The sequence below is a fragment of the Salmo trutta genome, chromosome 12 (genome assembly GCF_901001165.1).
Source record: "Salmo trutta chromosome 12, fSalTru1.1, whole genome shotgun sequence".
In the NCBI taxonomy this organism is placed as follows: Eukaryota; Metazoa; Chordata; class Actinopteri; order Salmoniformes; family Salmonidae; genus Salmo; species Salmo trutta.
In genome coordinates this window covers 5118318-5143200 of record NC_042968.1, presented here as the reverse complement: position 1 = coordinate 5143200, position 24883 = coordinate 5118318, and the positions used below count along the sequence as shown (strand labels likewise).

The 24883-nt window shown below is 40.8% G+C and overlaps 1 protein-coding gene across 1 annotated transcript in view; it reads right to left on the bottom strand.

Moving 5' to 3' along the window:
* LOC115204088 (protein kinase C-binding protein NELL1) overlaps window positions 1-24632 on the bottom strand; it is a 448552-nt gene extending 423920 nt beyond the window's left edge. Inside the window, exons 1-2 of the mRNA XM_029769393.1 lie at window positions 24513-24632; window positions 23670-23798 (exon numbers count right to left, since the gene is read on the bottom strand). Coding sequence (XP_029625253.1) covers window positions 23670-23798; window positions 24513-24561 — 178 coding nt within the window. The 5' untranslated portion in view covers window positions 24562-24632. The remainder of the gene's footprint in view (window positions 1-23669; window positions 23799-24512) is intronic.
* Between the last annotated feature and the right edge of the window lie 251 nt (window positions 24633-24883).

Sequence of the window (24883 nt, the reverse complement as noted above, 5' to 3'; positions counted from 1 at the left end):
TTAGTGGGGCTGGCTGAGACTATGTGCATCCCAAATTTCACTGCAGTTGACCAGAGCCCATGGAACGCTTCCTAGTAAGCACAAATTACATTTCTGAAAGAAAGGATCACAGAAAACCACTCTTGTAACCACTAGGGGTGTGCCAATCTGGCCATACTCATGTTCTTAATTGTATATGCAATCGGATAATATTCCAAAAATTTCAACTGAAGAGTTTCAAAATGCCTAAATAGAGATTGGCAATACATCGTTTCCTTTCAGGGTTTAAAAAAAATAATGTTTTTCATTTTGTAGACTCTTATCCAGAGCGACTTACAATTAGTGCATTTTATCTTAAGATAGCTTGGTGAGACAACCAAATCTCAGTCATAGTAAGCACGTTTTCCCTCAATAAAGTGTTTACCAGCAAAGTCAGTGCTGGTAGCAGAGTATATAAACCACAGAGACAGGTACAAAGCTCGCCCTCCATTTTGCAAATATGAACATAATTCCATCCTCATGATTCCTGCTTACAAGCAAAAACTAAAAGCAGGAAGCACCAGTGACTCGGTCTGGAAGTGGTGTTGGAGGGCCAGTAGGAGGCACTCTTTCCTCTGGTCTAAAAAATATCCCAAGGCAGTGATTGGGGACTCTGCCCTGTGTAGGGTGCTGTCTTTCGGATGGGACGTTAAACGGGTGTCCTGACTCTCTGGGGTCATTAAAGATCCCATGGCACTTATCGTAAGAGTAGGGTGTTAACCTGGCTAAATTCCCAAGCTGTCCTTCAAACCATCATGGTCACCTAATCATCCCCAACTTACAATTGGCTCATTCATCCCCCTCCTCTCCTCTGTAACTATTCCCCAGGTCATTGCTGTAAATGAGAATGTGTTCTCAGTCAACTTACCTGGTAAAATAATGGTAAAATAAAATAAAATACAATAAAAAAGTGTTCAGATGAAGCAGATGCTAAGCTAAAGGACTGATGTGTTAGCACAGACTGGAATATGTTCCGGGATTCTTCCGATGGCATTGAGGAGTACACTACATCAGTCACTGGCTTCATCAATAATGCATTGATGACGTCGTCCCCACAGTGACTGTACGTACAAACCCCAACCAGAAGCCATGGATTACAGCCAGCATCCGCACTGAGCTAAAGGCTAGGCCTGCCGCTTTCAAGGAGCGAGAATCTAACCCGGAAGCTTATAAGGAATCCTTCTATGCCCTCTGACAAACCATCAAACAGGCAAAGCATCAATACAGGACTAAGATCGAATCGTACTACACCGGCTCCGACGCTCGTCGGATGTGGCAGGGCTTTACAGATTGAAAGTATTACAGATTAAAGTATTACAGATTACTAAGGGAAGCACAGCCGCGAGCAGCCCAGTGACACGAGCCTACCAGACAAGCTAAATGATTTCTATGCTCGCGTCGAGGCAAGTAAGACTGAAACATGCATGAGAGCATCAGCTGTTCCGGACAACTGTGTGATCACACTCTCCGTAGCCGATGTGAGTAAGAAAAGGATGACTGAGCAAGCCCCCATTATCTTCGACGGTGCTGTAGTAGAGCAGGTTGAGAGCTTCATGTTCCTTGGTGTCCACATCACCAACAAACTAACATGGTCCAAGCACACCAAGACAGTCGTGAAGAGGGCACGACAAAACCTATTCCTCCTCAGGAGACTGAAAAGATTTGGCAGGAGTCCTCAAATCCTCAAAAGATTCTACAGCTGCACCATCAAGAGCATCCTGACTGGTTGCATCACTGCCGTGTATAGCAACTGCTCAGCCTCCGACCGCAAGGCACTACAGAGGGTAGTGCGTACGGCCCAGTACATCACTGGGGCCAAGCTTCCTGCCATCCAGGACCTCTATAACAGGCGGTGTCAGAGGAAGGCCCTAAAGTTGTCAAAGACTCCAGCCACTCTAGTCATAGACTGTTCTCTTTGCTACACCACGGCAAGAGGTAACGGAGCACGAAGTCTACGTCCAAGAGGCTTCTAAACAGCTTCTACCCTCAAGCCATAAGACTCCTGAACATCTAATCAAATGGCTACCCAGACTAGTTGCATTGCCACCCCCTCTTTTACGCTGCTGCTACTGTTTATTATCTATGTATAGCCACTTTAATAAACTCTACCTACATGTACACATTACCTCAATTACCTCAACTAACTGGTGCCCCCGCACATTGACTCTGTACCGGTAGCCCCTGTATATAGCCTCGCTATTGTTATTTTACTGCTGCTCTTTAGTTTACTTTTATTTATTTTTGTATTTTTCTTAAAACCGCATTGTTGGTAAAGGGCTTATAAGTAAGTGTTTCACTGTAAGGTCTACATCTGTTGTATTTAGCGCATGTGACAAATAAAAACGCATTTGACAGCCATGGAGATCTCATACATGAAATATTAAAGGTTTGATGGCATCCATCAGTTTCAGTGACAGGGAGCACACAGCCTTAGACTTGAATGTCTTATTGCCTTGTCTTGTCTAGCTTAGCCATGAGATGTCTGCTGACGACCTAGTCTCCATAGTTAGAACGGGCTTCCTCTGTCAAATCTGTGCCAAATGCAGCCCTGGCTTGCTCTACTCTGCAGTCTGAGGGGGTGCGATATAAACAGCACAAACTTGGATGCTAGAGAATGAGACCCCACCGGAACCTCTTGCCTGCTATTCACTACTGGCCAAGAGGATAGTGCAGATGGCTTTCGCCGCAGAATCCACATTTAAGATGGATTTTGTATGTGGTGGAACTGTCATCAAAATTCCCTGTTTCTCCATGACAGTTTGACAGATAGCTTTATACGTCTGTTCAGTTTCAGGGCTTTAGAGTGCAAACGTTAAGTCACATTTTGTGACTTTGTCTTGGCTGTGCGAGTTCAATGTCAGTACGAGCTGCACGTTCTACCTGGTCACCACACTCAAAAAACATGAATTGGTCAAACAAAGTGCATTATTGATTCCAATAATGAGTATATGCAATGCCCCTCTGCCTGTTTTACTGAGGCATGCTGATGTGATGAGCGAGCCATTGTCACTCCCACTTCCCCCCATGTGCACCCCGAGTAGAGGGAGAGAAAAATGTATAACATTTTATAATGCAATTGTGGGAAAAAGCACAGTTTTGGCAGCAACTACTGTTATCACCGTTGAGAGGAGGGCCTCAGCTTTATGTAGTTAATTTTTAATTTCTCAAATCTCAATATTGAGCAAAAAGCACATGGTTTATTCAACCAATGTATCTGTGTCTTTGAGGTACGGAGTGTGCAAAATGCCCACCGGCCATCGCAAGTACATAGGCATCATTGAGTAGTACAGCTACTTTTAGGACATTACATTTACTGTTATATTAATACATGGCTACTAGTAGTATGCCGACAGTGGACGTGCTGCTTTTCTCTGGTAGTTTAGCAAACAACAACAGCGAAAGACAAGTCCGATTTTCGACCATGATAGAACTGATTTTGTTACAAAAAGGTTCTCTGGTGAGCGTCTGCTATTTGAAGTGGGGATAATAGCAGACCGATGTCAGGGCAGCATGGAGGGCGAAATGTGCAGTAGCAGTGCAGCAGTAGCTCAACGCACCGTTACAAAATCTACATTCAAAAGTGTGTTTTATTAAATTAAGAATTTCAGGTGTCATGGTATATCCTTGTAGGTAAAGATGTCAAGAAGACAATTGAATTGAGACAAAGCTTTTTCATTGTTAAAATAGGCCCTAAAAAATGTAAAAATACACAAAAAATGTACACTCACGCAAGTAACGTCCATTCGGATATTTGATTAACAGTGCCCATCCCTAGTCTGGGCCCTGAGTTTGCCCAGGTAGTCTCATTCAAAGCCACATCACAATGATAATAACTGAAGTTGTGAGAAGTGAAGGCAGAATCATTTGCATGGAGCCAAAACCTGTGCCAGTTAGGATCACCACTTTATTTTAAGAATGTGAAATGTCAGAATAATAGTAGAGAGAATGATTTATTTCAGCTTTTATTTCTTTCATCACATTCCCAGTGGGACAGAAGTTTACATACACTCAATTAGTATTTGGTAGCATTGCCTTTAAATTGTTTAACTTGAGTCAAACATTTTGGGTAGCCTTCCACAAGCTTCCCACAATAAGTTGGGTGAATTTTGGCACATTCCTCCTGACAAAGCTGGTGTAACTGAGTCAGGTTTGTAGGCCTCCTTGTTCGCACATGCTTTTTCAGTTCTGCCCACACATTTTCTATAGGATTGAGGTCAGGGCTTTGTGATAGCCACTCCAATACCTTGACTTTGCTGTCCGTAAACCATTTTGCCACAACTTTGGAAGTATGGTTGGGGTCATTGTCCATTTGGAAGACCCATTTGCGACCAAGCTTTAACCTCTTGCATCTAGACGTTACGCTAGCGGAACCCCTCACCAATATCCAATGGTAGACCGTGGCGCGAAATACAAAAACCTTAAAAATGCTATAACTTCAATTTCTCAAACATATAACTATTTTACACCATTTGAAAGATAAGACTCTCGTTAATCCAACCACATTGTCCGATTTCAAAAAGGCTTTACAGCGAAAGCAAAACATTAGATTATGTCAGGAGAGTACCCAGCCAAAAATAATCACACAGATATTTTCAAAGCAAGCATATATGTCACAAAAACCCAAACCACAGCTAAATGCAGCACTAATCTTTGATGATCTTCATCAGATGACACTCCTAGGACATTATGTTATAAAATACATGCATATTTTGTTCAATGAAGTTCATATTTATATCAAAAAGCAGCTTTTTACATTAGCATGTGATGTTCAGAACTAGCATACCCACCGCAAACTTCCGGTGAATTTAATTAATTACTGACGATTAACGTTCACAAAATACATAACAATTATTTTAAGAATTATAGATACAGAACTCCTTTATGCAATCACGGTGTCAGATTTTAAAATAGCTTTTCGGCGAAAGCACATTTGCAATATTCTGAGTAGATAGCCCGGCTATCACGGCTAGCTAATTTGACACCCACCAAGTTTGGCCCTCACCAAACTCAGATTTACTATAAGAAAAATTGGATTACCTTTGCTGTTCTTTGTCAGAATACACTCCCAGGACTTCTACTTCAACAACAAATGTTGTTTGGTTCCAAATAATCCATAGCTATATCCAAATACCTCCGTTTTGTTCATGCGTTCAGGTCACTATCCAAAGGGTAACGCGCGGGCGCATTTCGTGACAAAAAAATTCCAAATGTTCCTTTACCGTACTTAGAAGCATGTCAAACGCTGTTTAAATAATTGACATCCTAACCAGAAAGGTCCAGGATATGAAGAACAGCTTGCAGTTTTCCCAGGGTCAACTTAATGAGTTGAAACAGGAGAACGGCAAGATGACAGCAATCTGTAAGTCATTGAGAGAGGACATCAGTTCTGTATGTGAATCCATGATAACAATGAAGGACAAATCATTGAGGGACAATCAAGGCGGAATAACATGGTTGTGGATGAAATTGCAGAATCTCCACGAGACCTGGATTGAGTCTGAGGACAAAGTGAGGGAAATGATCTCTGAAGATATTGAACCAAAGGAAGATTGAGGTGGAGAGCGCCCACAGGACTGGAAAACCCACCACCGGCCCAGGTGACAGCCCCAGGCCGATAGTGGTCAAGTTCTTGAGGTTCAAGGACAAGGTAGCTCTTCTGGAAAGAGCCAAGAACTTGAGAGGAACTTATATCTTCCTCAACGAGGACTATCCTGAAGCTGTGCGCCAGAAGAGGAAATAACTGATCCCAGTCAGGAAAGCTGCCAGAGAGATTGTGGACATTGCTTAAATCTGCTATGACAGGCTTACTGTCCACCCTCCCTCCCAGAAGACTGGAAGGGATGAGAGAGCCAAACCTATGGGTTTGTAGCTTCAACCCCGCAGCACACACACACACACACACCAATTGATTAATGGACTGCTGAATGTATATTGTTTTCTCTTGCTTTGTTTACTCTTTTCCATATTATGTCAATCTCTGATAAACTACCCAGGAAAGGGCTGAAAATAGCCCATATTAATATATGTAGCCTTAGAAATAAGGTTAATGAAATCAATTACGTGGTAACATCAGCTGACATTAACATATTAGCCATTTCTGAGACTCTGATACAGCAGTAGCAATATAAGGACAAAACATCTATAGAAGAGACAGAAATGCTTATGGGGGAGGTGTTGATGTAAATATTCAGAGCCATATCCCTGTAAGGCTTAGAGAAGATCTTATGTCATGTGATATTGAAGTGTTGTGGTTGCAGGTTCACTTGGCACATCTAAAGCCTTTTTCTTTTGGGGTGTTGCTATAGGCCACCAAATGCTAATAGTCAATATTTAAATAATATGTGTGAAATGCTTGAAAGTGAATGAGGGGGGGGAGACGGACGGACTTTCAAGGGGACCTGAATATTGACTGGTTTTCATCAAGCTGTCCACTGAAGAGGAAGCTTCTCTATTTTATTTTTTTCCCTCCCTTTTTTCTCCCCAATTTCGTGGTATCCAATTGGTAGTAGTTACAGTTTTGTCTCATCACTGCAACTCCCGTACAGACTCGGGAGAGGCGAAGGTCGAGAGCCATGTGTCCTCCGAAACAGAACCCAACCTAGGCGCACAGCTTCTTGACACAACGCACATCCAACCCGGAAGCCAGCCGCACCAATGTGTCGGAGGAAACACAGTACACCTGGCGACCTGATCAGCGTGCACTGTGCCCGGCCTGACACAGGAGTCGCTAGTGCACGATGAGACAAGGATATCCCTGCCGGCCAAACCCTCCCTAACTGCCATCCCATCTGGTTTGTACTTCGTGAGACTATCATTTGTTTGTCAACAGGACAATGACCCAACACACCTCCAGGCTGTGTAAGGGCTATTTGACGAAGGAGAATGATGGAGTACAGCATCAGATGACCTTCACATCACCCGACCTCAACCCAATTGAGATGGTTTGGGATGAGTTGGACCGCAGAGTGAAGGAAAAGCAGCCAACAAGTGCTCAGCATATGTGGGACCTCCAAGACTGTTGGAAAAGCATTCCAGTTGAAGATGGTTGAGAGAATGCCAAGCGTGTGTAAAACTGTCATCAAGGCAAAGGGTGGCGACTTTGAAGAATCTCAAATATAAATATATTTTGATTTAACACTTTTTGGTTACTACATCATTCTGTGTGTTATTTCATAGTTTTGATGTCTTCACTATTATTCTACAATGTAGAAAATAGTAAAAATAAAGAAAAACCCTTGAATGAGTAGGTGTGTTCAAACTTTTGACTTGTACTGTAGATTCAATGGTTGTAAAGATGGGGAGAGGTCTGTCCATAATAAAGATATGCTCTGCTTTGACACCACACTCCAAAAAGTCCTTCTGGCTCTAGTTTTGTCTAATCTTGATTCTTGTCCAGTCGTGTGGTCAAGTGCTGCAAGGAAAGACCTAGTTAAGTTGCAGCTGGCCCAGAACAGAGCGACACGTCCTGCTTTTCATTGTAATCAGAGGGCTGATATAAAAACTATACATGCCAGTCTCTCTTAGCTAAGAGTTGAGGAGAGTGACTGCATCACTTCTTTTCATAAGAAACAATGTGATGAAAATCCCAAATTGTTTGCATAGTCAATTTACACACAGCTCTGACACACACACTTAACCCACCAGACATACCACCAGGGGTCATTTCACAGTCCACAGATCCAGAACAAATACAAGAAAGCAGACAGTATTTTATAGAGCAATTTTTGCATGGAACTCTGTTCCATCTCATATTGCTCAAATGAACAGCAAACCTGGTTTAAAAAAAACATAAAGGAACATGTCACGGCACAATGCCTTCCCCTATTTCACCTAGATAGTTTCTGGGTATGTATTGATATGTAGGCTGTGTGCCTTTTTGCATTCGTTTTTTTTACTTCATGCAGTTCTGTCCTTGAGCTGTTCTTGTCTATTAATGTTCTGTATTATGTCATGTTTCATGATTTGTGTGCACCCCAGGAAGAGCAGCTGCTGCTTTGCAACAGCTAATGGGGAGCCTAATAAAATATCAAATAGTGTGGCTGTTGAAGGGAGAACAATAACAAAACCAGCTGATATTGCCAATCAACTTGCAGATTTTTTTTTACAAAGAAATCTAATTTATTAAGAGAACGTACAGTAAACACCATTTTTTTCAAACAAGCTATTCTCCAATGGATTAATGATCATAAAAAAATACTATTTCTGTCTACCATTGTTGTCAGTAGAGGTGTTAAACCTAATGAAGTCATTACCCAATGGTAAATGTATAGGTTCTGATCTTATGGACAATTATTTTACTTATTTTTTTCACTATGCTGCTCCCCAGATTGCAGCTCCACTGAAATACCTATTTAATTTGTCACTGGAAAAGGGGACATTTCCAAATGTATGGAAGCATGCTAAACTGTCCAATCTCGAAAGGCAGCAAAGAATCCATTACTCCTGCCAATAATCGACTAATCAGTCTACTCCCTTTTGTGAGTAGACAAATATGGGAGTATATGGAAAATAATGATCTGATCACAGCAAATCAGCATGCTTATCGCAAAAACCATTCCAGTATCATTGCATTGGTTGACATGACTGACCAATGGATCAATGCTATGGAAAATGGCAGGTTTGTGTGTGTACTATTTTTACATTTCAGTGCAGCATTATATATAGTGATCATGAAATAATTTAGATGTTATGGGTTTAAGGAGGCAACATTGAATTGTGTACAGTCATATCTCACTGACAGGGAACAGTCCACCTATAGGAATGGGCCATTTTCTTCCCCTCATGCTTTAAACTGTGGAATACCGCAGGGCAGCTGCCTTGGACAACTTCTTAACTTAATATATACAAACGACCTTCCTTATGCATTATCTGAAACTCAAGCTACTATATTTGCAGATGATATTACAATTTACACATCAAGACAATCAGTTCAGCAGGCACAGCAAGCTATACAAGTAGATCTGGGAAACATCAGGGAGTGGGTTTGCCAGAACAAACTTGTTTTGAACACCAAGAAAGCAAATGTTGGGTTGGTCTGTTCCACCAGGAACAGGCCAACACAACATGGGATTGAATTAACTTCTTGGGGCTATGTGGGACGTTAGCGTGCCACCCGTGGCGCACCCTATCAACAGCAGGTGCATTTCAAGAGCGGCAAATTTGAAACCAAATAAATGTCAAAATTCAAATTTCTCAAACATACAACTAACTTACAGCCTTTGAAAGATAAACATCTTCTTAATCTAACCACGTTTACCGATTTCAAAAAGGTTTTACGGGGAAAGCATAAAGTTAGGTTATGTTAGGAGAGTACATTGACAATAGCTGTGTGTAGTGTATTGTCGATTCAAAGACAGGCGTCACCAAAACCATAAAATCAGCTAAAATTATGCACTAACCTTTTACAATCTCCATCAGATGACACTCCTAGGACATTATGTTAGACAATGCATGTATTTTTAGTTCTATCAAGTTCATATTTATATCTAAAAACAGCGTTTTACTATGGCGTTGATGTTCAGGAAATCGTTTCCCTCCAATACCGGCAGTCAAGTCATGACAACAAAATAATTTAATTAATATTAGAAAACATTGGTAAAATATTATATTGTCATTCAAAGAATTATAGATTTACATCTCTTGAACGCAATGGACTTGCCAGATTTAAAATTAACCTTACTGGGAAATCACACTTTGCAATAATCTGAGCACTGCGCCAGAAAAATACGCATTGCGATACAGACTAACCGCCATGTTGGAGAGATCTAAAATCGAAAATACTATGTAAATAATCCATTACCTTTTATTCTCTTCATCAGATGTCACTTCCAAAGAATCCCAGGTCCATAACGAATGTAGTTTTGTTCAAAAAAGCTCATCATTTATGTCCAAAAACCTCCGTGTTGTAGCACATGATCTAAGCCAGCCGGACTTCACTTCACTTCAAGAACGGAAAAAATATATTTTCGTTCGTTCAAACATGTCAAACGTTGTATCGCATAAATCATTAGGGCCTTTTTTAACCAGAACATGAATAAAATTCAAGGCGGACCATTGGGTTCTCTTTTAAAACGTTTCGGAATGAGAGTACCCACCATCAAATCGCACGCCAGGTGTCTAATGGGCCATCGCCGTTCCAACGCTCTTCTTCAGTCAGATCTCACTGTAGAAGACTCAAAACACTTTGTAAAGGCTGGGGACATCTTGTGGAAGCAATAGGAAGTGCCAAAATATTCCTCCTTCCCTTTGTTTTTCAATGGTATAGGCTTAAAGTCAATTCAACACATCAGGTATCCACTTCCTGTCAGAATCTGTCTCAGGGTTTTGCCTGCCAAATGAGTTCTGTTATACTCACAGACACCATTCAAACAGTTTTTGAAACTTTAGGGTGTTTTCTATCCATATATAATAAGTATATGCATATTGTAGTTACTGGGTAGGATTAGTAACCAGATTAAATCGGGTACATTTTTTTATCCAGCCGTGAAAATACTGCCCCCTATACCCTAACAGGTTAAGTATGGGAGGAGTACAAATTCAGGAAGTGGCAGAAACCAAACTACTAGGGGTGCAGCTATACAACTGCTGATCATGGTCATCTCCAATAACTCATCTATGTCAAAACAATATTTAAACTGCATGCATGATTAGAAGCATAGTGAAATATTTATAAGCAAACAACCCAAGCATTAATTTGGAGTCAGGAACTAATGTTCTGTGGTCTGGAGAAATGCATCAGCAATTGAAATTAGGAGGCTGCAGATTGCACAGAACAAAGCAGCAAGGATTGTTTTAAGGTGGAAATATGATTTTTCTGTTGTAGTCATGCACAATGCTCTTGGGTGGTCATCAAATCGACAAGATAATTTAAAAAAACTGGCTAATTTTATTGCACAATGTACACTATTTAAAAACAGCCAAACTCCATTCACAACAGTATTTAGTTGGTAAGAGACAGAAATTCAGTCAATACTAGGAATAGATTGTTGTTCTGGCAGAAAAGGGAAATAAGCAAAATAATATTTCGATTGAGAGCAATAAAGAAATTCAATCATTTATATGAGCAAAGCAGAAACCTTTCAATATATAAATTCCATTTAAATATAATAAATTGGAAGGTTGTGCAGCACTATGGTAGATGAAGAAATCAATATGTTGTCATGACGTTGCCCTCTTTAGACACTGCGAGCACCATCCCCCGACCTCTATACTTCTGACACCAGGGTCTGTAAGAGCGGTCGTAAATTCCTACGAGGAAACCCTCTCCTCAGGGCCCCAGTATAGAGAGAACAAAGGAGTTCTTCCACATCACAGAACTGGAGAACCAAACGACATTTATGTTCTGGAGAAGGTATAAATGATCGGTGAAGAATCCAGCAACGAACTGGTCCGTTTGGTACAATACGGCCACATTACCATAATCATGTTTATAGAAGAGTCTCAGGTATGAGACTTACATCTAAATGGTTGTATAATGAATAAGGATGGATAAGGATGGAACTGTTTGTGAAATTGTGTAATGTGATTTTGGACTGTTTAACCTGTTAGGGTATAGGGGGCAGTATTTTCACGGCTGGATAAAAAAATGTACCCGATTTAATCTGGTTACTAATCCTACCCAGTAACTACAATATGCATATACTTATTATATATGGATAGAAAACACCCTAAAGTTTCAAAAACTGTTTGAATGGTGTCTGTGAGTATAACAGAACTCATTTGGCAGACAAAACCCTGAGACAGATTCTGACAGGAAGTGGATACCTGATGTGTTGAATTGACTTTAAGCCTATACCATTGAAAAACAAAGGGAAGGAGGAATATTTTGGCACTTCCTATTGCTTCCACAAGATGTCCCCAGCCTTTACAAAGTGTTTTGAGTCTTCTACAGTGAGATCTGACTGAAGAAGAGCGTTGGAACGGCGATGGCCCATTAGACACCTGGCGTGCGATTTGATGGTGGGTACTCTCATTCCGAAACGTTTTAAAAGAGAACCCAATGGTCCGCCTTGAATTTTATTCATGTTCTGGTTAAAAAAGGCCCTAATGATTTATGCGATACAACGTTTGACATGTTTGAACGAACGAAAATATATTTTTTCCGTTCTTGAAGTGAAGTGAAGTCCGGCTGGCTTAGATCATGTGCTACAACACGGAGGTTTTTGGACATAAATGATGAGCTTTTTTGAACAAAACTACATTCGTTATGGACCTGGGATTCTTTGGAAGTGACATCTGATGAAGAGAATCAAAGGTAATGGATTATTTACATAGTATTTTCGATTTTAGATCTCTCCAACATGGCGGTTAGTCTGTATCGCAATGCGTATTTTTCTGGCGCAGTGCTCAGATTATTGCAAAGTGTGATTTCCCAGTAAGGTTAATTTTAAATCTGGCAAGTCCATTGCCTTCAAGAGATGTAAATCTATAATTCTTTGAATGACAATATAATATTTTACCAATGTTTTCTAATATTAATTAATTATTTTGTTGTCATGACTTGACTGCCGGTATTGGAGGGAAACGATTTCCTGAACATCAACGCCATAGTAAAACACTGTTTTTAGATATAAATATGAACTTGATAGAACTAAAAATGCATGCATTGTCTAACATAATGCCCTAGGAGTGTCATCTGATGGAGATTGTAAAAGGTTAGTGCATAATTTTAGCTGATTTTATGGTTTTGGTGACGCCTGTCTTTGAATCGACAATACACTACACACAGCTATTGTCAATGTACTCTCCTAACATAACCTAACTTTATGCTTTCCCCGTAAAACCTTTTTGAAATCGGTAAACGTGGTTAGATTAAGAAGATGTTTATCTTTCAAAGGCTGTAAGTTAGTTGTATGTTTGAGAAATTTGAATTTTGACATTTATTTGGTTTCAAATTTGCCGCTCTTGAAATGCACCTGCTGTTTTTAGGGTGCGCCACGGGTGGCACGCTAACGTCCCACATAGCCCCAAGAAGTTAATGTCCTGCTGAAAGGTGAATTCTTCTCCCAGTGTCTGGTGGAAAGCAGATTGAACCAAGTTTTTCTCTAAGATTTTGCTATGCTTATCTCCATTCTGTTTATTTTTTATCCTGAAAAACTCCATCTCTTAACAATTACAAGCATACCCATAACATGATGCAGCCACCACTATGCTTGAAAGTATAGAGAGTGGTACGCAGTAATGTGTTGTATTTGCCCCAAACATAACACTTTCTATTCAGGACATGTTTTGCAGTATTACATTAGTGCCTTGGATGCATGTTTTGGAATATCTTTATTTTGTACAGGCTTTCTTGTTTTCACTCTGTAAATTAGGTTAGTATTGTGGAGTAACTACAATGTTGTTGATCCATTCTCAGTTAACTAACTAACTGTTTTAAAGTCACCATTGGCCTCATGGTGAAACCCCTAAGCAGTTTCCTTCCTCTCCAGCAACTGAGTAAGAAAGGACACCTGTATCTCTGTAGTGACTGGGCGTGTTGATACAGCATCCAAAGTGTAATTAATAACTTCACATTGCTCAAAGGGATATTCAATGTCTGCTTTTTTTTACCCATTTTCCAATAAGTTCCCTTCTTTGTGACACATTGGAAATCATGTTAAACACTATTATTACACACAGAATCCATGCTACTTATTATTTGACTTGCCCATTTTTATTCCTGCCATAACAAGGGGTTGAATACTTATTGACTCAAGACATTTCAGCTTATCATTTTAATGAATTTGTATACATTTAGAAAAACATAATTCCACTTTGACATTATAGGGTATTGTCACGCCCTGACCTTAGAGTTCCTTTTATGTCTCGTCTCTATTGTGGTTTGGTCAGGGCGTGAGTTGGGGTGGGCATTCTATGTTCCCTATCTATGTTTTGTATTTCTGTGTTTTGGCCTGGTATGGCTCTCAATCAGGGAAATCGTTGTCGCTGATTGGGAGCCATACTAGGTAGCCCTTTTTCCACCTGTCTGTGTGGGAAGTTATTTTTGCATTGCTGGGAGAAGCCTGCGAAACTGTTTGTTCGTTGTGTTACTTCTTGTTTTGTTTTTTTGCTGGTTCACCGTTTATATTAAAATATGATGAACCCAGCCCATGCTGCGCCTTGGTCTCATTCCAACAACGGACGTTACAGGTATTGTGAGTTGCCAGTCTCAATTGAATCAATATTAAATTCAGGCTGCAACACAAAATGTGGAAAAAGTCAAGGGGTGTGAATACTTTCTGAAGGCACTGTACCTGGAAAACTTTACTTGCTTACATGTCCCAGAAGAAAACTACTCAGAACTGCAATAAATACAGTATGCATGACTGACGGTGAACGCTGTATTTCTCCTGATTGTCTAATTTAGTTGTTAAAAAAATAAGCTAATCAAAGCTGTGTTATCTGAGTGATGAGATGTTGACGCGCCGGGTCTTTGTCTCCATTTGAGGAAGTAAAAACAAAATCAATGAAACTGTGATGACTCCCACACTCGACTGCAATCTTCTCAATGTTTCTACAAATCTTGAGAATAAATGTGAGGAAATTAGAAGGCAATTCCACATTAAGTGGTCCTGGATATGAAACAATAATAAAGCACCTTATTTCAAATCGAAATCACCTTTTAGTGTTTTGGTTTATTTCATGTTGTAGGCCTAGATATAAACAGATAAAAGCTGACTTGCAGGACCAAAATGTGTTTTTTGTTTCACGATTAAATTGTAAAATGCAATTTGCCATGTTTATGCTGTATGCTTTACTGTAGGTATCGACAAGATTGGAGTGTTAATTATACACAATATATACACACAAAAGCATCCTCGGTATCCTCGGTTGCCACACTCTCTACCGAGTTCCAAACTGCCTCTGGAAGCAACGTCAGCACAATAACTGTTTGTCTGGAGCTTCATGAAATGGGTTTCCATGGCAGAGCAACTGCACACAAGCTTAAGATCGCCATGCGCAATGCCAAGCGTCGGCTGGAGTGGTGTAAAGCTCGCCACCATAGGACTCTGTAGCAGTGGAAATGCGTTCTCTGGAGTGATGAATCACGCTTCACCATCTGGCAGTCCGACAGACGAATCTGGGTTTGGGGGATGCCAGGAGAACGCTACCTGCCTGAATGCATAGTGCCAACTGTACATTTGGTGGAGGAGGAATAATGGTCTGGAGCTGTTTTTCATGGTTCGGTCTAGGCCCCTTAGTGAAGGGAAATCTTAACACTACAGAATACAATGACAATCTGGACGATTCTGTGCTTCCAACTTAGTGGAAACAGTTTGGTGAAGGCCCTTTCCTGTTTCAGCATGACAATTCCCCTGTGCACAAAGCGAGGTCCATATAGAAATGGTTTGTCAAGATCGGTGTGGAAGAACTTGACTGGCCTGCACAGAGCCCTTACCTCAACCCCATCAAAGACCTTTGGGATGAATTGGACCGCCGACTGCGAGACAGGCCTAACATCAGTATCTGACCTCACTAATGCTTGTGGCTGAATGGAAGCAAGTCCCCGCAGCAATGTTGCAACATCTGGTGGAAAGCCTTTCCAGAAGAGTGGAGGCTGTTATAGCAGCAAAGGGGGGACCAACTCTATATTAAAATGGCCATGATTTTGAAATGAGATGTTCGACAAGCCAGTGTCCACATGAGTATAATCAATTTACAAGCGTTAGCTATTGAAAGTATTATTATATTGTTTTAACCTAAATCAAAAACTATTTTTTTAACAGAAACGGAACTGACATCAAAAAGCACTAATCGCTCAGCACTATTATGGAAGCTTAAGTAATAGCTAACGCCTGTAGATTGATTATACCCATGGGCGGAACATAAAATCAACACTCCAATCCTCCCGATACCTACTATGAACCAAATACTGGTATTTTAAAACTGTTTTCAGCAATACTGTCCCTCTACACTTGAATTAGTATTATATTATTAATTAATACATATTAAACCTTTTCTGTATAATACATAATGCTTTTTGAGGTCGGTTCCGTTTGTTCGGTAAAAAACTAAAAAACCCGGTTTCCGATTTCAGTGATGATACTTAAAATTATTTTAGAGCGTTTTTATTGAAATTCTAAAGCCAAATATTGAGAACATTCAATTGCCAAAACATTGAAAACATTCTATTGTCTTCTAACTTTTTAAATGTGATTTTCTATTATTTATTCCTTAGTAATCATAACCAAAAATAAATCAACAATTTGGTTAATCACTCAGTACTATTCCACAATGATGGAATTACCCTACACACAGCCATTTCATTGAGTATTCAGTTAATTGGTGTGGCAAATGTTTACATATCTCGGCAATTAGCTCAGTGTGGACGCTAGTATCAATACAAGCACTCTCATAGTCCAATGTTCTCATTATTCTGCAACCAGCAGCAACGTAAATTGCGCCAAAGAATGAAAAAAATATATATTTTCACAGAACAGAAGGAAAGAAAACAGCGAGCGTAAGAATCTCTCGCTCGCTCTTTTCACTTCTCTCCCAAAGGCACCAGGTAAGATTAGACAAAACTAGATGAAGACCTTCATGTGGAGATTCTGTTGATCTGACTAGTTTAAATTGTCTTCTATTATCAGGAGCGCCAGCGGTGACACATTTTTCCTTCACCTGTAGTGTAGGGTCATAAAAGCCTAGCTTCCCATGCCAACACATGACATCTGTTGTTTATGTATCACTGGCTAACGCTAGCGACCAGGGAACAGGGGGTGAGACTAGTCCCGCAGCCATGGAATAGGTCTGCCAACCCAGCAGCAGCCAGATCTGTGCCTCTCTCCCTCTCTATTGTCTCGCTCTCTCAGCCTATCTGTCCCTCTCCCTCCCTCCACCCTGACAGCCTGTTCCTGTCATCCTCATCCAAAACTCCACAGCACTAATATGTAAATAGTGGCCAAAGGACCATATCAGGCTTTGTGCGTTGTAGGCTGACTTGTTGAGATTGCAGAGTAGCTGCTTGATATTGCCTTGTCAGCTGCCTGCTGCAAGCTCTTATTGTTTTTGGAAATGGTCTTCTTCTTGAGTGTCATGCTCTACACTCTTAGAATTAGTGGTAACTCGAGAAACCCTGGAGATCTTCAAGGAACCCCTGGGGTTCCTCAAGGAACCATTGCTAGTCAATGATTCATATTTGCACCTTCTGTTAGTTGAGGGGTTCTTTAAATGGTTCAAGGAAGCAACGGGTTCCTGGAGGATCCCTGGAGTGGAGACGTGGCTTAGTAGGGGCATGGCTTTAAGATATACTGTATTTTTTGATGTTGAGTTTCTGTTCTGTTGTATTGTCATGTTAAGGTTGCACACATGTTAAGGTTGCACACAGACAGTTTTGAAGCTGATGCTATCAGAGGTATTGGAGTTCCTCAAGAGCCTACGCAAATCCTAAAGTCGGAATAGTTACCACTTTCTTACTGTATTAAATTAGAATATGTAATATGCATAAATAGTCAAAGAAAATTTTCATTTGCAGTGTACAAACTGCCTAATGAAGACCTAAGGGTCTAAACGTTGTTAAAAATAAATATCACCTGAGAGCATGAGCAGCAGTGTGCGGCGTTTTCCTTTCTGTTTTCCATGAGTTTGCTTACAACTCCAGCACCTGGTTGAGAGCATTATAGAAAAACCATGAAATAACAAATATGAATAATTTTTCTAAGTAGCCACGCTTTGCACACTCTCAACCAGCTTAATTAGGTAGTCACTTGGGATGCATTTCAATGAACAGGTGTGCCTTGTTAATTATATATATTTTTTCTTAATTAGTTTGAGCCGATCAGTTGTTTTGACAAGGAAAAGGTAGTAAACAGAACTTAGCCCTCTTTGGTAAAAGTCCAAGTTAAAATAAGCAAAGAGAAACGACAGTCCATCATTACTTTAAGCCATGAAGGTCAGTCAATGCGGAACATTTCAAGAACTTTGAAAGTTTCTTCAAGTGCAGTCGCAAAAAACATCAAGCACTATGATGAAACTGGCCCTCATGAGTACCGCCACAGGAAAGGAAAACCCAGAGTTACCTCTGCTGTAGAGGATAAGTTCATTGGAGTTAACTGCACCTCAGATTGCAGCCCAAATAAATGCTTCAGAGTTCAAGTAACAGACACACCTCAACATCAACTGTTCAGAGGAGAATGCATGAATCAGGCCTTCATGGTTGAATTGCTGCAAAGAAACCACTACTAAAAGGACCCTGATAATAATAAAGAAGAGACTTGCTTGGGCCAAGAAACACGAGCATTGGACATCTGAGTCCAAATTTGAGATTTTGGGTTCCAACCGCTGTGTCTTTGTGAGACACAGAGTAGGTGAATGGATGATCTCTGGGTGTGTGGTTCCCACCGTGAAGCATGGAGGAGGTGTGATGGTGTGGGGGTGCTTTGATGATGACACTGTCTGTGATTTATTTAGAATTCAAAGCACACTTAACCAACATGGCTACCACAGCATTCTGGACAATGAACCAAAACACACCTCCAGGCTGTGTAAGAGCAATTTTACTAAGAAGGAGAGTGATGGAGCACTGCATCAGATGACCTGGCCTCCACAATCAGCCGAGCTCAACCCAATTGAGATGGTTTGGGATGAGTTGGACCGCAGAGTGAAGGAAAAGCAGCCAGCAAGTGCTCAGCATATGTGGGGACTCCTTCAAGACTATTGGAAAAGTATTCTTCATGAAGCTGTTTGAGAGAAAAGGCAAAGGGTGGCGACTTTGAAGAATCTCAAATATATATTTTGATTTGTTGAACACTTTTTTGGTTACTACATCATTCCATATGTGTTATTTCATAGTTTTGATGTCTTCACTATTATTCTACAATGTAGAAAATTGTAAAAAATAAAAAAAAACCTTGAATGAATAGGTGTTTTCAAACTTTTGACTGGTACCACACACACACACACACGGCCAAAAATATTGATATATAACTTTTTTCAAATAATGCACCATTTCTTCCCTAAAACTGTTGAAATTATAACAGATTTTGGTATCCACATATGTATGTCTTCGGTGTGCAGTTGAACAAAACAAAAATCTGAGTAATTGACTAAATCTTAGCTAATTCCACAAAGAAATCCTGAAATGGCCCAGACAATATTTTTGGCACCTTCTAGAAGTAGTTAGATTTCAAGCAGGTGATTCTCATTTACTTGGAATTGAACTCACCTGTGCTGAGTGGAAGGTGCCTGCAGTATAAAAGTCACGTATTCAACCAGTTTGAATAGAGAAAAGGACACATTATCCTGTTTTGTGTCACTGTGTGTACCACAATGAGCATGGACAAAATAAAGAAAACCAGAGAATTATCTGAGGAGGTCAGACAAGATTGTAGCCAAGCATTGACAATCTCAAGGCTACAAGTCCATCACCAGAGACATTGATGTTCCTGTTGTTTCCACCATACGTAATGTTATCAAGAAGTTTAAGGCCCATGCCACTATAGCCAACCTCACTGGACGTGGCCGCAAGAGAAAGCTTGATGGAAGATTGCAGCGAAGGATTGTTTGAATGGTGGAAAAAGCACCTCGGTCAACTGCCACACAGATTCAAGCTGACCTTCAGACACAAGGTACGACAGTTTCAACTCGCACCACCCGATGACAACTCAATGAAAGGGGGTTATATGGTAGGAGACCCAGGAGGACCCCACTGCTGAGAGAAAGACATAAGAAAGTCCAACTGCAATTTGCCAAAACACACCTGAACATGCCAAAAATCCTTCTGGGAGAATGTCATGTGGACAGATGAGACCAAATTAGAGATTTTTGGAAAAGCACACCATCTCTGTTTACAGAAAACAAAATTAAGCTTTCAAAGAAAATAACACCTTTCCTACAGTTAAACATGGAGGAGGTTCAGTGATGCTTTGGGGTTGCTTTGCTGCCTCTGCCATTGGTTGCCTTGAACGTGTGCATAGCATCATGAAATCAGGTGAATACCAAGGTATTTTGGAGCGCAATGTTGGACCCAATGTCAGAAAGCTGGGTCTACGTCGAAGGAGGACATTGACCCCAAACACACTTCAAAAAGCACCCAGGAATGGTTCAAGACAAAACGCTGGACTGTTCTGAAGTGGCCAGCAATGAGTCCAGATCTAAATCCCATTGAAAACTTGTGGAGAGATCTGAAAACAGCAGTTAGGAGAAGGCACCCGTCTAATCTGGGAGAACTGGAGCAGTTTGCACAAGAGTAGATTTCCAAAACACTATTTGAACCCAGGTCTGCTGAGCCATAGCAAACCAGGTAGAGATACGCATCTGCTGCCGTGGACAAATTAAATGGGGATTAATTATCAGAACGATGCTCCCCGGAGCTTCCTTGTTAAACACCAAGAATAGCACCATGACATACCAGGTGTGCTCCTGCTGTCACAGACACACACAGTAATATAAATAACACTATGAAAGCAGAAGGTGTGATCTTGCTGCTAGCTCTAGGTGAAGGAGACCGTTTCTGTTTCCATTCTTAACAAACTGAAGTCTGAATAGGAGGCCTGGTTAAATACTATTCCTTCTGGCATCTTATGTCAGCATTGTAAAATTATACTGTATACATGTAATGGACAGGCTTTCTGTGTTTGTTGTGATTGCGGAACAGACCATAGTAAACAAGATACTTCTGCTACTACTGCTGCTGCTACTGCTACTGCTGCTACTAAACGGCGGGCAGGGAAGCGCACCCGGGTCGCTGGCGTGATCACGCCCAGTTCGCCACTGAGTGTGTTGTTGACAAATCTTGTTTTACTAGCCTGAGGTATAATACAAAAATGTTAAAAATTTCTAGTTAATTATGTGATTGGTGTAGGCTTATCTTTGCCTGACGTTTTTGATAGTCGTGTGGTTCTCTCTCGGACATGGAGCTGTGTTTATTAGCTGCAGGAACTGTTTATTTTGCTTTATTCTGGGACAATGTGGACCACCCAGAATTTCAATGTAGCAACTGTTTGCTTGCAGAGGACTACAGGGGTGAAGTGGCTACTCTTAGCAAACAAGTAGCGAACCTACACAAGCTACTAGGGAATTCACGCCCACCTACTTTTTCCTCTCTTCCTTCCCAGCTGCCAGAAGCCGCTCTGGCCTGGTGGAAGTGTTGCCGCCATGTCGGCTCTCCACAGACAACTGGCCGGTACTCTGCAGGGATCCCTCCCCAAGAATAGAGCTAGAGATATGTCACTCACTGTGGAAGTCAAAAACAGCATCCTCCGGCAACAGCGTCCTCCTTGGAGTTTTTAAGCCCGGACACAGACCGGGCTTTGCCGCCCTCGATCCAGAGGTTCTGGTGCCTTCTTCCCTGGGGGCTTCCGATTCGAGACCGGATACAGAGGTACCTGCTCCTTCGTCCTCTATTCTGTCTCCCTCATCAGTGACTTCTACCCCATTATTGCCTCTGTTGATCCTATAGCTATTGTATGCAGTAATAATGCTCCCGAGTGGCACAGCGGTCTAAGGCACTGCAGTCTCAGTGCTAGAGGCATTACTACAGACCCTTGTTCGATCCCGGGCTGTATCACAACCGGCTGTGATCGGGATGTACTCCTAGGAACAGTGGGTTAACTGCCTTGTTCAGGGGCAGAACGACAGATTTGTACCTTGTCAGTTCGGGGATTTGAACTTGCAACCTTCTAGTCCAACGCTCTAACCACTAGGCTACGCTGCCGATAGTTATAACATCTACAGAAAAGACAAATGCCAATGGGGGTGGTGTTGTGGTCTATTAAGAACATTCCTGTAAAGCGTAAAGAGGATCTCATGTTAAACGTTGTTGAAGTAATATGGCTACTGATTCATCTGCCTCACCTAAAGCCCATTCTTGTGGGAAGCTGCTATAGACCACCAAGTACCAACAGTCAGTATCTGGATAATACTCCAAGTCCATCGGATGAAGTGATCAGCCATATCTAGGAAAACCAAAGTTCCAAAGGCTGGGCCTAATATAGTGTATGAGAGTCTTGTAGTGATTCCTATGTTGGTGATGTAAAAAATATTTGTTGGTCTGTGGTGTGTAATGAGGAAAAACCAGACGCTGCACTTGACGCATTTATGAAATTGCGTATTCCACTTACTAATAAGCATGCGCCTATTAAGAAAATGACTTAAAAAAAATACAAAATAAAAAAATGAAATAATCTCTGTGGATTTATGAGGAATTGAAAAATGGTATGGTTGAGAGGGATGAGGCAAAAGGAATGGCTAATAAGTCTGGCTGCACAACAGATTGACAAACATACTGAAAATTGAGAAATCATGTGACTAAAGTGAATAAAATACGAAACTATACTACGACAAAGATAAATGATATAAAGAATGATAGTAATTGTTGGAGCAACTTAAATTATATTATGGGGAAAAATGCAAACTTACAAAACCCACTAATATTAACAACTATTTACGTTATTTGTTCATTGGCAAGATTAGCAAATTTAGGCATGACATGCAAGCAACAAACTCTGACGCTACACATCCAAGTATAACTGACCAAATTATGAAAGACACAAGCACTGTGAGTTTGAATTCTGTAAAATGAGTGTGGAAGAGGGGAGTTTTTTTTGTCTATCAACAAATTCAAACCACCGGGGTCTGACAACTTGGATGACTGAGGATAATAGCGGATGACTTTGCCACTCCTATTTGCCATATCTTCAATCTAAGCCTACTAGAAAGTGTCTGCCCTCAGGCCTGTAGGGAAGCAGAAGTAATTCCACCACCCAAGAATAGTAAAGCCCCTTTACTGGCTCAAATAGCCAACCAATCAGCCTGTTACCAACCATCTCTTCACAATCCCCAAGTCAATAACAGACTATGGCGTAAAGTATTACGTAGAGCCATGGCTACATGGAACTCTATTCCTCATTAGGTAACTGATGCAAGCAGTCGAATCAGATTAAAAAAAAAACAGATAAAAATTAACCTTATGGAACAGCAGGGACTGTGAAGACACACACACACACACACACACACGCTAGAACACACACTGTAATATTGCTGTATTATACATTTTGTATTGTAGATATAACATTATTACACCACTATATGATGTACTGATTAATATTTTCTTTCATGTGTGATGTAAGTGCCTTAATGTGTTTGGACTGCATGGAGAGCAGCTTCTGCCTTGCCAGCAGCTAATGAGGATCCCTAATAAACACAAATGCAAAATAAAGGCCCTACACATTGCGCCAATAGGGTTAACCCACTTGGTGGGTATTGTAACATGGCTCGTATAGTGAGTATCGCCCGTGGTTTGACTACTCAGCCCCCTCATACGTCCGGCCTGTGCGTTATGATGGCCTCAGCTGCCATCCCACTTCTGACACCAACGTAGCAACCAGGAGGGGCAGGGAAGTGAACCCGGGTCACTGCATTGCACCAAGAGAGTTTACCCACATGGTTGGAATTGTAACATGGTTCATATAGCCAGGATTGTTACAATACATTGGTTATGTTATGATGATGATTAGTTCAGCATCTGTTACCAACAGTTTACCTAAAATATTCTGGATAATCTTACAACCACAGTCAGAGCTTGGGTAACCTACATCTTACAAATTCAATTAGTTTACCAAACGTTCTCATGATTTCACGCCCAAATAAAATATTTCTGCAATTCACTGATAAATAAAACAATGATCTATCAATCAATTAACAAACAAATAGAGAAAATAAGTATACATTACCTCGAAATAAGAAGGCTTTGCTATTTTTGTGAAGCCCTGCCACTTGGGTAATTCCATATGTTGCATTTCCGAAGTCAAGTTCATTGATGATATCTATCTGGTCATCGGGATCTATTCCAAAACCGAAAACTGTAGGGGGGAAATATTACTTAGCCATTGTCACACATTGGGTGCACAGTTACTGTCACACATCCTCCCACCTATACGATGTGTATAACGTACATAAGCAAGGCACTTCTTTAATGGTTGAGTTTGAGCATCAAACTTCAGCCTCTGCGTGATACAACGAACTGCAACACAGTCAAATACAGGGGGATTGAATTCATGCAATTTCAAAGCACCTTCACCTAGGTACAGTGGCAATCACATCAGAGTCAAAACGCGTAAATTGCATGGCACTAGACATCAGATACGTATAATGGCAGATGACTTTAAATGAAAGTCTATATACTCCAAATATTGGACTTATTGTTGCACGGGGACAAATTGACTGCTGCATCGACCTGTGTGAGACCTGTCATTTGTATAGGGACTTTTGCGCGTTCTACAGATGTGGTCTGAGAGAACAACATACCCTACGTTTTAGGAGATGATAACTATGCTATTTATCTGTACTATAAAACTAATTACAAAAATATGATTTATAAATGAGGGGCAAATTGATACAAAAAAATTGATTAATAAAAAAATCGACAAGGGACAAACGAACAAAAATCCGATCGAGGTGCTTATCGGGCTATGGAGAAGGAGAGGGTGCGCATTAAACAACTATGCTGACAGAGCTGATAATGATACCTAAAACAATAGGTAAACTAACTGCATATGTCCCCATGTGACACTTACCTGGTTTCGCAATGAGCACTACGGATAACAAAGCCACGTAAATATCCATGTGTGTGAAGTTGCACTGTACAGTTTCCTCAGAAATGTCCAACGTCGAGCGCTTCGCTGGCAATACACTTGCTCGAGTCTGTCTCGCAAACTGCGCTCGTCTCACGGGTGCTGGGTGCAGAGGCTCGGAGCGTTCCACATCATGGAAATAGGGGTTCTGTCGGTGCGCACGTAAATTCTCTTGAATTTACTCTAATTTACTCTACGGTTGCCATATATTCAATAAGTGATGTTATTCACAAAGCTGGAATAAATCCGCATTAGCCATCCTCCTGAATTGAAATTAATCTATAGACGATATTTTTGCACGGCGAAAATGAATC